This window comes from Thalassophryne amazonica, chromosome 1 (assembly GCF_902500255.1).
Source record: "Thalassophryne amazonica chromosome 1, fThaAma1.1, whole genome shotgun sequence".
Classification (NCBI taxonomy): Eukaryota; Metazoa; Chordata; class Actinopteri; order Batrachoidiformes; family Batrachoididae; genus Thalassophryne; species Thalassophryne amazonica.
Genome location: NC_047103.1, coordinates 72,240,562 through 72,255,784, shown reverse-complemented (window position 1 = coordinate 72,255,784; position 15,223 = coordinate 72,240,562). Strand labels below are relative to the sequence as shown.

Genomic DNA, 15,223 nt, shown 5'->3' with positions numbered 1-15,223 from the left:
CCTGTCTCGGAGGCCTAGAGACAATTCCTTTGACTTCATGCTTGGTTTGTGCTCTGACATGCACTGTCAATTGTGGGACCTTATCTATAGAGAGGTGTGTGCCTTTCCAAATCATGTCCAGTCAACTGAATTTACCCCCAGGTGGACTCCAATTAACCTGTAGAAACATCTCAAGGATGATCAGTGGAAACAGGATTCACCTGAGCTCAATTTTGAGCTTTATGGCAAAGGCTGTGAATATTTACATACATGTGATTCCTTCTTTTTATATATATATAAATTTGCAAAATTTTCAAAAAAAAAATTCACATTGTCATTATGTGGTATTGTATGTAGAATTTGGAGGGGAAAAAAGAATTTCATCCATTTTGGAATAAGGCTGTAACATAAAATGTGGAAAAGGTGACATGATGTGAATACTTTTCGGATGCGCTTTAAATGTGCAGAAAGGGAAAGTGACGACATGGAAAAGTAATGATACTACATGATAAATATTCCAAGCTTTGAACAGATAATGTGTGATTCATGTGACTATCTTGCTTGTTATTCACATAACTGCATAGGAGGCAGAACTTTTCAGACGGCCCTCATACTTTGTTCTAGAAATCCTGACACTGCATTAAACTGCTATCACTTATTCATGAAGTCACAAAGATCTGTTTGGGAGGAAAAAGTCACATCTAACTTTTACTACTCCTCTCCGTTGTGGCAGTTGGTGGAGGTAATATAGTTGATCTTTATTGCCCCAGCAGCAGGCTTTGAGCTGTTCTTTGTTTTATGTGACTGAAAATAAATTTTTCCAGTTACATTTTTTTAAAAGAAAATGGCCACTTTTAAAATTTGATTAATTTGGCATGTTTCACTGTTAATTTTATAGACTAAATATAAACTATATTTAAAAAATGTACTTGTTCATTGGTAATGAGGGTGATTGTTACTGTAAATTTGTTAAATTTTTTAAAAAGTACTGCAGCAAAAATTGAAGATAACATGGTGAGAATTAAAGAGCACTATATGGTTAGCTTTGATTATTTTAAAATATCTAAAAGGTGTAGTTGATTGTAAACTGCATCATGCTATAATAAAAATCATTGTTCTTGAATTTCATTTTTTTTAATGTACATTTTCAGGTACATCCAGTGTCTCACCAACAACTTGGGCTTTGTAAGGTATAAAGATGTCTACTCTGCAGCTGCTGAGATTATTGGCCTCATCCTGAAGAACATGAAAGAACATGAAAGTGAAAATGTATGATACGCCTCCATGTTTGAATGAATCATAGACCCCATTTGAACCTGGCATTAAAATGTATCTCATCCAGATTGTACCATCCAGATTGGATATTATTTTCCAATGTGTTTTTGGTGGCCACATGCAAATCAGTTTGGAAGGTGAGCACTCTGTCCAGGTCGAATCACGCCACCTCTGGTTTCTGCAGGTCCAAACAAACAACAAACATTGCTGCATATTGTGTGTTCATGGTGTTGTCATGAACAGCTGGAATGCTGAAGAGAAAAACGGGAGAATTTTATTTTATTTCGGTTGTAGCATGTGCCCCCCCTTCCTTTCTGAAGCATGATTGAGATGTATGAATGCACAGTTGTGCTTTTGAAACTTAGATTTTTATTTGCTGACCACTGCTGTGGGTGTTGTCCAGAAGAAACACATTTGTGTGACCGGCAAAATGAAATTTTTATTAAGTTTATTCATACACCACCAAATCATAACATAATTTACCTCAAGGTACTATCCATGAATGGAGTCATGAGCTAGTATATTGGCGACAGTGATAAGAAAAAAAAAATAAAAAATTACCCAGCTTTTTTGATTATAGGAAAAAGCTGAAGCAGACTAGACTCAGTGGGTGACTATCTGCTATGGCCATACCAACAAGCCAAATTAAAATGCACAATACAAGACTGGGATAACGTTCAATGACAAATGTTGTCACTAAATAACCATTAGCAGTGGTTTTAACTATCCTGTCAGTGTTCACCATGACAGGATAGTTAAAAAGAAAGCAGTGAGGTGTAGGTAGGAGACCCACAGCAATAGACGTGTTTAGTAAGACACTGATTGTACTGATGCTGGATCACTCAATGACATCGAGTTCCTTTTAATTCACCGTAACCTAAAAATACCTCCAACCTCTCCTCAAGATGCCGAATTCAAACAGCAAAATGAGTTCCCAAGTTACAATAGACTATACACTTAACTACACAAGCTCAAAACCATTCATGCATGAGAACTACGAGTTTATCCCACAAATCCTAAATTAAAAATCCAGTTCAGTCACTTTACTTTGCGTAAACTGTGAAACCAGGGTCAAAATTATTTGCCCCCCACTGTTGTGCAATGATTTGGCTTAACTTTGTAATGCTCAAAGCTTGTAAAATCAAGTTAAAACTGAGGGCTATCTTCCAATGTACACACAGTATAAAGAAATCAGTTTAGACTTGAGAAAAAGAATTGTTGATGCTCACAAAGCAGGACAAGGATATACAAAGTTATCACAGTGTTTTCAAGTATCATCAAGAAATTCAAGGAGCGCCACACAGTACAGAACAAGGCAGAGGCTGGAAGTGAAAGATTTCAAAGGAAAGAAAACTAGTGAGCGATGTGTCGAAAGACCTCAGAACAACTGCCAAGACACTAGTGAATGACAAGTCGGGAATTGTAGTGTCAAAGAAGACAATCACTACAGCCCTGGACAGGAATGGACTGCAAGGTTGCAGGCAAAGAAAAAATCCACTTGTGCAGAAGAGACACCTTGACGCCAGACTGAAGTATGCTAAGAACAAGCTTGAGAAAGATTATCCACTCTGGAAGTGTGTCCTTTGGTCAGATGAGACAAAACTAGAGAGCTTTGGCCATAGAGACAAAGCATATAACCCAAAAAACATCATCCCCACAGTGAAACAAGGTGGTGGGAGTATGATGCTTTGGGGATGCTGCAGTGAGTCTGAAACTGGGAATCTCCCCAAGATGAAAGGAATCATGAAGAAAGAAGGATATGTGAGGATTTTGAAAGAAAACCTCAGGCAGTCAGCAGCAAAACTGGGTCTGGATAGTTGCTTTGTCTTATAACACGACAATGCTCCAAAACATATGTGACTCTTGGTGAAGAACTACCTCCAGAAAATTAAAGTGCATGTAACTGAGTGGCCTGTACAAACCACTGATGTGAATCCCATTGAAAATCTCTGGGATGAACTGAAGACCAAGGTCCATGCCTGGAGACCATTAAATCTGAAGGACCTTGAGAAATTTGCCAAAGAGGAATGAGATGGGATTCCTCAAGAGACTTGTCTAAGACTTGTTGAAAGCTATGACAATTGACTGCAGGTTGTTACCCAGCAAAAAGGACACACAATTCACTGTTAGCATCAGGGGGCTAATAATTTTGTCCTCATCTGTAAGTCAAAGCTAAATATAGTATAAGTTACACACTTATCATATACATGGCAGGGGTTGGGGGGTGGTGTTTGTGGTGGCTATTTGGTACCACCCACCTAATTGTTACATGTGGGTTAGTGATACATTTGCACTAGTGTTTAATGGGATAATGATACGTCCCTGACCACCTCCACAGATTATTCAGCCAGCTGTAATGCAGACCATCTTCATTGCATTTTGGGGTCATTTACATTAGTACTTTCAATCCAGTTGCAAGCTTATCCACCCAAAATGCATTTTAATGCTCTGTGTAAATGGGGCCAGACTTTGTTTAACTGTAAAGAAGAGCTCGGTATGTTTTTTCAAAAAAGTCGATCAATAGAAAAGACCTCACAATGTAAAGGAATGTTAATTTTCATAAAGCAAAGTTCATGTTGAAGTACGACAAACATGTTAGAACACATCTAGCACATTTGCAAATCTACCCATTCATATTTGTAAACCACAGATTTATCATATTTATTGTATAACAGTCACCCATAACAACCTTCATCTGACTTTTATTTCAGCATCATCATCAGGAACTTGTCAGTCTTGCTGCCAGCAAGATTACAAATCTGAAAAAGAAAGATATGGATGACAAGTTTATTGTTTGTTTGAACAAAGTCTCCAAGCACTTCCCTCCATTTATGGATCGGTGAGCTTGTAACTTTCATTTTTTTTTTCCTCTCTGTGTTACAATTCATTTGTAGAATGCTTGTTGCTATGATTGCTTTGAAGATCTGTCAGTCACCTTTATTGTTAAATTTTCAGGTTTGTCAATTATGTGTTCTTCCTCCTGCCAAAGCTGCATGGCATCTTAAAGACGTATTGTTTGGAGTGTGTACTGAGCCGAGCTGATGTCATCCCAGACATCTTTCTGCAGTTGAAGACCACCGGCTTCATTCAGATGATGAGTCACAGGTATGAATTTTAACCTGAGGAGAAATGCTGGACTCACTCTGTGGTGAGGAAGAAACACTGCTGAGAGTTCTGTTTGACTGTTGACAGAGGTGTTAATTTCCTGTCCTCCTGGCATCCGTCCGTCTGCAGGAGACGGTGGTGTAGCATCCAGTTTTTTGTTTTTTTGGTTTGTATTGTTTTTACACTTTTCAATTACATTTTTATTTTATTTATATAGCGACAGTCACAACAAAGCTGCCACAAGTAAGGTCTAAGCTTGCTAATTTCCTCTGATACCTACATATTTCAACTAGACACTTTACCAGTCAAGAGACAGTGAAGCTCTCCGAGGACCACGAAGAGGTGTTTGACAGCCAAGTGATAATCTATTAACTATCTTTTTTTTTTCCCAAAGTGCTGTCAGCCAGTACTGACTTGAGTGAACGTATGTTTGAAAAAACACATTTGTTGTTATCTTTTTTGCTACCATGTTTTTGACATGAAGTGTTTGCACTCAGGGATGAAGTAAGACAGAGAGTGTGTCTAGACATCATCCACAAGATTATCTCCCTGCTGACTCCAGTTCAGCTTCAGGAGCTTCTGGGAGCTGTGACGGCTTTCATCTCTCATCCCTCGCCAGTGTGCAGAGAGAGGATGTACGATATCCTCATGTGGATCCAGGACAACTACAGGTAGGCGTGCTATGGCTTCCTTTTTCAAACCACTCATCATGCCCCACTGGGTTTTCTTATTTACACCCTTTATGTCAACGTGTAAGAATTCAAAGTAGGGTTGGTCTGGCATCTTAGCTTCACAGAGTTCAAAAAACAAATTGTGGTATTACTAATTAGTTTTAATGATTCAAAATGTACCAGTAACCAGTAAGTCACACCCTTTTTTCTGTATTATCAGCTCTTTAATTTGGGTCATTTTTGTAGTGTACTTTTTATTATTGGCATTTATTCTTTTATTATTGGAATTTATTTTGTTTCGTACTTTGATTCTTGGGAAAGCCCGATATAAATAGTGTTGATAAGATTTGTTAGTAAGGGCTGCATGATTCATTCATTCATTTATTTATTTTTTGAGGATAAGTTGTAGGGCCTCCCAAACTAGTAAAAAAGTGTCTTATACTCTGACAAATACAGTATTATTTTTACAATTTTTTTAAACAACTCAAGACTTCAAACAGAAAGCTAAAAGCTTGGTGACAACAGGACAATGACCACAAACAAACCTCCAAAGCTGCAATACAAAAAGCACTGGCTGCCCACAGGGTAGCGTTCTTTCACCTTTACTCTTCTCTCTTTTTACAAACGAATTTGCAGTGAATGACACAAATTTTAAACTGATTAAATACGCGGATGACATGGCCCTAGTCGGCCTGCTACAGAAATGTGACTCCTCTGGCGAAGCCTCCTATCTTGCTCACACTAAGGCTCTTGAAGCTTGGTGTCTCGACAGCCAGCTGGAAATCAATGTGTCTAAGACAAAGGAGCTTGTTTTTTACACAAAGCAAGAACTGACAGTACAGCCAGTTTCACTCGATGGCCAGCTTGTTGAAACAGTGGAAACTTTTAAATATCTTCGTATAGTTCTTGACAGTCACTTGAGCTTCTCTGAAAACACTGATTTTATCTTTAAGAAATGCTCACAGCGATTCAGTCTTCTTCACATTTACACTGACAGGATGAGGAGGAAAGCTCAGAGAGTCCTGGCAGACAGCTCTCATCCTCTGTCCTGTTAGTTTGAGCTCTTGAAGTCTGGGAGGTGCTACAGAGCTCCGCTGGCCAAAGGTTCTTTTAAAAAATCTTTTATACCAAATGCTGTTGCCATAATGAACTCAGAAAAGTGACCACAAATAAAACTTGAACTGCTTTACTTGTGTTTTATTTAATTTTATTAGATCTTATTTTACGTTTTATTTATTTTACTAGGTCTTATTCTACTTCTTCCTTTACTTCTATGTATTTTATGTATCTTATCTTTGTTTTATTCAGCTGTTTGTATGACTATGTTTGTATTTTAGTGTTGTCTTTTTGTGCTGGTGAGCCGAAGACAATTTTCCACATCGGTGGACAATAAAGAATTATTCTATTCTATTCTATACAGCAGCTTGTAAACAACAAGGTGAAAGTGTTGAAGTGAGCACCCCAAAGCTCTGATCTTAAACCCACCGAAAATCTGTGGGCTGAACTGGAGAAATGTTTAGAGCATGGAGGCCCACAAACTAATTAAGTACTTTTCATTAGTTTTGACTGGACAAATGGGTCAAAACTCCACCAAAATATTGTCAGAAACGAGCAGAGGCATTCTCACTGTTTGATTCAAGCTCAGTAATTTAAAGTTTATTATCCATATCAGTCTGAGCTGACCTCTCTAACTTGAATGAGTGATCATTTCATAAATAGTTGAATGGAGTGATACACTGATGTCGTGACATGTCATGTTTAGGAGACTTTGTTTTGAAATGGTTGATTGTTTGGTTGAGTCAGATGAGCTCTCCAAGCTAGCTACCTCTGTAAATATTTAAAGTTTTACAGCTTGTAAATACAGTATGTAGTACACAGTGCAGAGGTGATCTGCTTTTTTTTAAATCAAAAACTGGATAAAGTATAACTTTTTAGTAGGACTGGGCAACTTAACACATTATTATTGCATTAACGCATTACTTAACACCAACATTTTTTTTATCGCACATTAAGCGTCTGTTGCTCAGGCTTTTGTTTTGCAAGTCTGTTGCTGACTGCTGCTGCGCTCACAGGAACCGGTGTGACGGGTCCCTGACACCGGAAAAGAAAAGAATTGGTGGATAAACCAACTAACATGGAGACAGGCGCGGAACTTTTACATGGCCATTTTCATTTTAAAGTGCTTCCAGATATCATAGTCGACAGAACCAAAGTTATTTGTAGCCACTGCAAAGCTGCATTTTTTTTATTTTTTTTTTATCAGCAGAGTACTTCTTAAATATCACCTAAATGCTGCACACACAACAGATGCCAGCAAATCATTCAGCGAAACAAACTGCGGTGCTTTGGCAGACAACGTTAGATGCAGCGTGTGGCAGAACTATAGATAAATAAAGGCAAGAGAAACTCGCAAATGTGACAGTGAAATGGATTGCTGCAGACTGCAGGCCGATTAGTGTTGTGGAGGGCATCGGTCTGAGAGACATTCTGAGAATTGCAACAGATGACGGCACGTATGAGATTCCCTCACGACGCACCATAAAGGAGAGGACTGCAAAAGCCACAACTTTACAACGTGCACCCACTGTTGCTCTCACTGGGGACTACTGGACATCTCTGGTTACCCAGTGATGTCCATAATATATTTTTATTTAACTGCAACTGCATAAACAAAATGCTGTTGTTAAGTGTTTGCAGAACAAACGTTATGGCACTTTCGTTCATATGGCAGAACATTTAAAATAAAATTGTGCTGTACACTACTTTTGAATTCATTTTTGGATTTTGTGTATAACAATGCAATTAATCATGGAAATCATGCAATTTAATCGCGATTAAAACTTTAAATCATTGCCCAGCTCTACCTTTTAGCTGTGATTGATCATAGCTGCCTTTTTCTCCTATGTAGTGGTTCTGTAGATAAGTAGTGGCTCATGCAGTGTCATCTGTTGGCTGGTGGGTGTACTATGTAGTGTAATCACTGAGAGAACTGACAGATTAAATTGCAAATTGTTGAATTGAGTTTTAAAAATTGATTTTAAATCAGTGAACACATTTTTTTTTATTTGCCTCCTTTTTAAAGTATCATCCAGGTGTTTTCTGATTTGTCCGATGTTGGCCAAATGAATAATACATCCATTATGGAAAAGTAAATTCTCGCCAAATGTTTGTGGAAAATAACTGCAGTCACCCACAACTTTTTCATTTCTACACAACATGTATGGTTGCTGTACTGTGTATGGCCTTGCCTTACAATATAAAGCGCCTTGGGGCAACTGTTTGTTGTGATTTGGCGCTATATAAAAAAATTGATTGATTGATTGTAGTCACTTGTATTGCATCAGCTTGAAACCTGCAGCTATTCTTATAGCAAAGTCCATCCATCCCTTACTGACACCTGCTTATCTTTTTTAATGTCATACGAGTGTTCGTCGTGGCAGCATAAATTGGACAAGGTTTGCATTATGCAAGGGACAGGTTTTTAGTCATATAATATGATTTTTTTTTCTTTAATTTCTTTTTAGTGATACAGAGAGCATTGCTGACTGCACTTCAGTGCAAATTTTGAATGAAGCTAAAGAAACTCTTCTTCAGGGACTGTCTGAAGAAAACCAAGGCCTCCAGTAAGTACCTGCTGACTTCCTATAGGACAATAGAATCATCTTTTTGGCATTATACCGTACTTTTATTTTTAATTTACAGGCAGAACAAGAATATAGTATTTGGTTTGGTTTGTCCTGGGCGCTTGAATAATACATTTTCTTCAGACTGTGAAAAAAAGACATGACATCATTTAAAGCATTTTTCATGTTTTGAGTGCCACCTTTACATCCAGTAGAGGAGTAAAATCAGAGCTTTGCAGTTGTTTAGCTTAGGACAAGTTCCTTTTGAGTTACCATAGTGTTTAGCAATATAGATAATTTTTGATGAATATTATTTTTCCCATACTAGTTTATATTTCACATCGGTACAGTACAAAGATTTTTAAGCACTGTGGAGTCAATAGAAAAACAAATTTGAAAAGTCCAGACATTCCTATTAAAAAAAAATCCTAATGAATTGAAGTCACTAATCAATTACCAATTTAAAACTTCTTAAAAAATGTAAAAAAAAAAAAAAAAATCCACTAATTTTACAATGTACATCACTGTTTGGTTCCACAATGATGTCTTTTTGCCTCGCTTATCCACGACATCATCTTCTTTGACAGTTATGGCTACTAAGGTGCTTCATTCCTTGCCATCATCAAAATTTTCTGGTGTCTCAGAACACCAGTAAAGGTGGCTGTGCGCTTACACTTTACAATCATTAAATTGGTGGCGGTTGTTAACAGCCTGGCACGTGATATGTTAGAAATGGGTATCAAGATTTTGCTTTTTAAACAAGAAAAGTTTTGAATTTGGATGGCTTTTCTTTTATTATTTTATTCTTATTATCTTGAGATAAGTATATGTGCAAAGTATCCAGTCTGTCAAACATTAGATCAACTGAATGGTTCCATCCTGTTCACTATGTTTTCAGGCTTTATGCTCGGAACTTCTGGAGTCATGAGAAACGTCTTCCTAAAGCCACTCTGGATCGAATGTTGATGGTTCTTCAATCTCTGTATTCCTGCCAAATAGAAAGGTGTTTCTTAAGCTTGGCTACCAACCTGCTACTGGAAATGACCAGCCAAAGTCCAGACTTCCAACGAAACATGTTTGAATACCCACTCTCTGAATGCATTTTCCAGGTAAGTGGAGCTTGAGTTAAAATTCTCTTTACGACAGTTAAAATGACCTAAATCAGAAGGTAAAAATATCATTGTGCATTTTACTAGCTTTTTGCAATTTGAAAAGCTCAAAGCTCCAGCAAAACTTTAGATTAGCTATTGAGCTGGTGCTGAACCGTGACATATCTAAAATTATAACCTGAAAAGGTTACAAGTTTGAGAGTGTTAGTTGTACTGTAGAGAAAAATGGAAATATGGTTGTTCGGTGTGTTAATTAGTTTTTTTTTTCCCCCCCATTCTGTAGGACTATGTGATTGACTCCAGTTGGCGGTCTAGGACCACAGTGATGACTCCCATGTTTGTTGAAACCCAAAGCTCTCAAGGCCAGGAGAGCCCAGCAGCTTCACAGTCTGGAGCCATGAAGGGGAAGCTCCGCAGTACTCAGACTTCTTTGGAGTTTTCCCAAACTCAGACACCAGGTAGTGCTGTATTCACTATCCTGTAATAAGCATGTAACTTTTCTGACATGATGCTGTTGCAGTGAGGGCTTGTCCTCTATCAGGCTAGTAGGATCATATAAACCAGAGGGGTTGCAGAATGGTTACTGAGATCATAGTAGATCCTGATACCACATTCCTTTTATAGCTGGTCTTGCAAATAATGTGACACTAAATTATGATTTTGCAGCCAGTGGTTCCTGACAGGTGCCATTCTGTACATTGAAGCATGAACTTTAAAATACACTACAGCATAATTAGTCTAGTTATTCTTTAATTAGTCTCTAATTAAAGTACTCTTTTGAATAATTCTGTTTAACAGTAACGTAATGTATATACTCTTGGTGCATTTTTATCCTTAGGTCGACGCACAGCATATAATTGGGTGACAGGCAGCAGCGTGGACACGCTGGCTGAGTACACAGTGGGTTCTGAATCTTTGTCTTCATTGATGGTGTTTGACAAGAAATCTGAGAAACGAGGCCCACTGTGGAAGCCAGTGGGAGAAGGCTTTGGTGTGAAGCGCTTAACAGCAGCAACTGACGAGGTTGACAGCCATGCTAAAGGTCAGGTTCTGAACTCAAACTTAATACCTGCATCAAGCAGTTTGTTTATTGCCATGACTGTTCATTAGTAGCAATGCTCAGAATTCAGTGAACAGATTTTCATCCAATCATTGTAAAAATTGAACTTAATGACACAAAGCTAATTATTGATTGTTTCTAAATTTTACTATTACTAAGACCCCATTCAGACTGAGGTTTGCAGTCCATCTTAAGCAGGCATATCCTCCTTAAGCCAGATAGGTTTTTTCTGAATCTGAATGGCGCAGATTTGACTTAAGCCAGATTCTTTTTAGCCCACCTCTTGGAGGTTGACCCGGACTTGAGCTGGATTCACTGCAGTCTGAACGCAAATGCAGCTTAAATCCGGCTAGCTCGGGACCATGATGTCAAAGTATGTCTGTGCACTCTGTATCTTCTCCAGTAAAGTGCTCAACAAATTTCTTTTTCTGTGGTGGCGCCACCACACAGAAACACATGCACACGCGCATGCACACACACCCACACTTGTTCCGATGTCAGCGTCAGAAAACCATCACAGCAGAATTGATGTAATGAAATGATGATCTGCAGTGACAGACTGCAGGTTGATAATGTGAGCTTAAATGTAAAGTTTTGTGAGGTTATAAATGAATTCCTTTCTGAAGTATCACACAAAAACACGTTTATCTGTTTGAATCAGTCGACTCTGCAGTTAAATAATCCATCCAGCTGTCCGTTATTCCTAATTGGTAAGTATAAAACAGCAAGCAGCACCACATGCGCACACACACACACGCATAGCTTGAATTCGGATGTGTGTGTAGGATGAACTTGGGACATCAAACTACGTCCCTGCACCCTGTGTCTTCCCCAGTAAAGCAATTTCTCTGTGGCTCCTTATTGCCACACAGAAACACGCTCTCGCTGAGATGTCAGAAAACTGTCACAGGTTCGACACTAGAAGGTTTGTTGTGCACAAAGTTCTTCCCTGTGCAGTTTTCCCCATGCATTTGCACAAAATAAGAGTTAGATTAAAAAAAATTCACATCTGCATGATTTAACCTGACCTCAAAAAATCCGCAGACTGAACCTGTACATCGAAAGTTGCTCTCAAAGTCAGGGCTGTGAAAACTGCGTGGATCCGCGGGATTCCACAGATCCCTTACCAAAAAATAGTACTGATAAGTATATAAAAAGTAAACTAGAAGTATACTTGAAACATACTTGCATATACTACTTTTTGGTAAGGGATTTCATCATGGGCGGGGTGGGGGGTGTTAGTGTTGTACTCTTTACTCGTGATCATTACTGAGTTTTTAAAATGCTTATCGCAAAGCGTTCTTTTTTACGACATCATGCAAGTTTTATAAGTCCGCGGACACTGATCTGTGTGTTACAGATACAGATCAGTTTCCTCGCATCCGCGGAGTTTCGAGGAGAATGAAAGCCACTCAAAGCCTGGCTGTTACGACAGTTGTCGTAAAGTGGGACTGGTTGGTTGCTGCGGTGACACTGTGTGGCTCCTGTGCGAAGCTTAGCTAAACGTAGCATGTGGACATCGCACACTTAGAACTTTCAGATTTTTAAAAGAAGAATTTTGCAGCATGTCTGTGTCATGGAGCGACATCAGACAGAGCGAAGATGGCGATAAAGACGGTTTGAAAAAGTGTGATAAGGACAAGAATCCGTGGAATTGTTTCTGGCTTCATGAATACACCTGAAAGATGAACAGGAAAAGTAAACTGGTAAGAATTTTTTTCTCTCTGGAAAATAAACATTGTGCTGTTCAAACAGGATTTCAGAAAAGATTGTGCCTTTTTTTCTTTCATTAATCTAGACTTTCTTTCATTGAAAAAAAAAAAGACTGTGTCTTTGAATGAATTTAGGCTACATGAATTTACACAACAATGTAAATTAGTTTTTATTAATGTAGACTGTTTTCATGGGAAAAAACACTGGATTTACAGGAATTTACACAAGAATGTGTGGCTTTTTTACTATAAGGTATGTTATTGATATTTTACCCTGATTTTTAAAATATTCTACAATCTTTAGCTGTGGTTTTTGACATGGTTTAACAGTCTTTTCAGTCTTCATGAATTTCATGTAGTTTAATTGTTCTGAGTTAATGCATAATTTGGTTTACAATTAAAAGGAAAATCATTCCAGGTCCTACTTCCACGTCGTATTCTGTTATTTCAACATGATCATTGACGGTTCAAATGAAAGGTTGAATCTAGGATCGTTTAAATATGCACTAATTTTGAGATTTGTTCTTCCAGGAGATGTTGAAAATGTATCAGTAGATGAAAATTTTATTTGGTTTCTGGGGCCCCACAAGGCCTCAGTCCCACTGAATAATAAGCCACGAATAATGAGCCACAGATGGGTGTGTCAGTGATTATTTGAAGAATGATTCACATTATAAACTATCACATATCCGCTACTAAGGTGCCTCTCTGTGCCTCGCATTTGCCAGGTATCAGCTTCTGGTGAGCCAAGACCGACCTGTCATTTGAGCGCCATCCCTTTAAAGTATGGGTTTTCAATTCACAGCATCCATTCAAGATGATGTCACATTTTTTTAACGCAGTCCAAAAGTAGACGCTCCAGTACAGTCCGGCGGGTGTGTGCCATGCATCAGGCTGCTGTCCACCTGTGTTCCAGATTCATTAAATGCACCAGACCAGCAAGAACCGAACTACGGGTTCCTGGACAGTCACCTCGGCGCTTCCTCTTGCTGGCTTTATTTTTTTTGACACCGTGATCCCACTTTTAACTTTGTGCTCATCCATTTATGTTAGCAAAATCGCTCTTTTGCGCACGCTGCCCTTCTGCATTCCTGGACAGTCGCCTATCTGCTCCTTCTCGCTGGTTTCCTTTCCATCCGCGGCTTGTTGGCTTTATTTGTTCTGCAGCTTTTAACACACATTTTCACACTGTGATCCAATTTGTGTTGGATCTGTGTTAGTCTGTTATTGATTGCAAAATCACTCTTTTGCAAGCTGGCATTCTGCCTAAATGCTCGTTTTGAGCGTGAGTCATTGCGTCAGTGCGCACACACAGCGGAGCTTCTGATCCATTAACAAGATATTAAATCTATCATAGACATACTTTAACAGCTGATTATATAGAATGAATGAACATGAATGAACTTTTTTCATTAATCTAGACTTTCTTTCATTGTAAAAACATTGTGGCTTTGAATGGATTTAGGCTGCATGAATTTACACAAGAATATAAGTGACTTTTTACTACAAGGTATGTTATTAATATTTTACCATTATTTTCCAAATATTCTCCAAGCTTTAGCTGTGGTTTTTGAAATGGTGTAACAGTCTTTTCAGTCTTCATAAATTTCATGTAGTTTAATTGTTCTGAGTTAATGCATAATTTGGTTTACAATTAAAAGGAAAATCATTCCAGGTCCTACTTCCATGTCATATTCTGTTATTTTGACATCATCATTGACAGGTCAACTAAAAGGTTGAATATAGGATAATTTAAATATTCACTAATTTTGAGATTTGTTCTTCCAGGAGATGCTGAAAAAGTATCATTATATAAAAATTTAATTCTGGGGCCCCACAGAGCCCTAGACCCCTGCAAATTTTCCTCGGATTTCACAATTTTCATTTCACAGCCCTGAACAATCTTCTCCTGTGATGTCTTAACCTTCTTATGTGTTATTACTTATTATATATACCTTTTTCTTGAGCTGCTTGGTTGGGTAGGGAGAGTTCCCATGGGATCAAAAAGCTTTTTAACGTACCATCCTTGGTTCTCAAGACCAGGCACCTAAGTGGCTCTGTTCTGCTCTACTCTTTTCTACTCTCCTATTTTGCTCTTCCTTTTTAGATATTTAGATATACCTTTGTATACTGGCATTCCAGTTCAGTTCCACCTTAGAATTGGAATATAATATATAAGATATACCTTACTGAATTTTCATGCAACTGTTTTACCAAACCATTAGAATAAAAAAATTATGAATAATTACCTTTGAGCTGCTTGAAATCAGTTCTCCACTTCGTGGAGCAGGAGACAGAGATGAAAAAGCAGGTGAATTGTGTGCGCAAGAGGGCTGAGCCTCTCCAAAAGTAGCCTCTCCCGGTCCTCGTAGCCACCAGGCGCTCTTATAATGGGCTTTTACAGCCTCATCCTCACCACAAACATGCCTCTAAAATCCTCCTTAGTCCTCGTAGTAACTCGTACACATACTGACCCACACTGTTGTTGCTAAATTTTGAACATCTTGAAATTAGGGCCACGCTCAAAGATGAGCCTCGTTAACCAAATATACTGGCCCTAACAGCCTGCCAGAGCCGCTATTCTCCCACAATAGTTGAATACCTCCTCTCATAGCAAAAAAACATGCTGCGTGGCTCATTATTCATCCTTCATTATTTGGTGGTACCATTTCCTGCACTTTAGTGCATA

General features: G+C 38.4%; 1 protein-coding gene across 1 annotated transcript in view; it reads left to right on the top strand.

Moving 5' to 3' along the window:
- LOC117507453 (DNA-dependent protein kinase catalytic subunit-like) overlaps positions 1-15,223 on the top strand; it is a 223,154-nt gene that overhangs the window by 132,930 nt on the left and 75,001 nt on the right. Inside the window, exons 51-58 of the mRNA XM_034167361.1 lie at positions 1,131-1,248; positions 3,966-4,093; positions 4,210-4,359; positions 4,857-5,030; positions 8,555-8,653; positions 9,552-9,762; positions 10,046-10,220; positions 10,601-10,804. Coding sequence (XP_034023252.1) covers positions 1,131-1,248; positions 3,966-4,093; positions 4,210-4,359; positions 4,857-5,030; positions 8,555-8,653; positions 9,552-9,762; positions 10,046-10,220; positions 10,601-10,804 — 1,259 coding nt within the window. The remainder of the gene's footprint in view (positions 1-1,130; positions 1,249-3,965; positions 4,094-4,209; positions 4,360-4,856; positions 5,031-8,554; positions 8,654-9,551; positions 9,763-10,045; positions 10,221-10,600; positions 10,805-15,223) is intronic.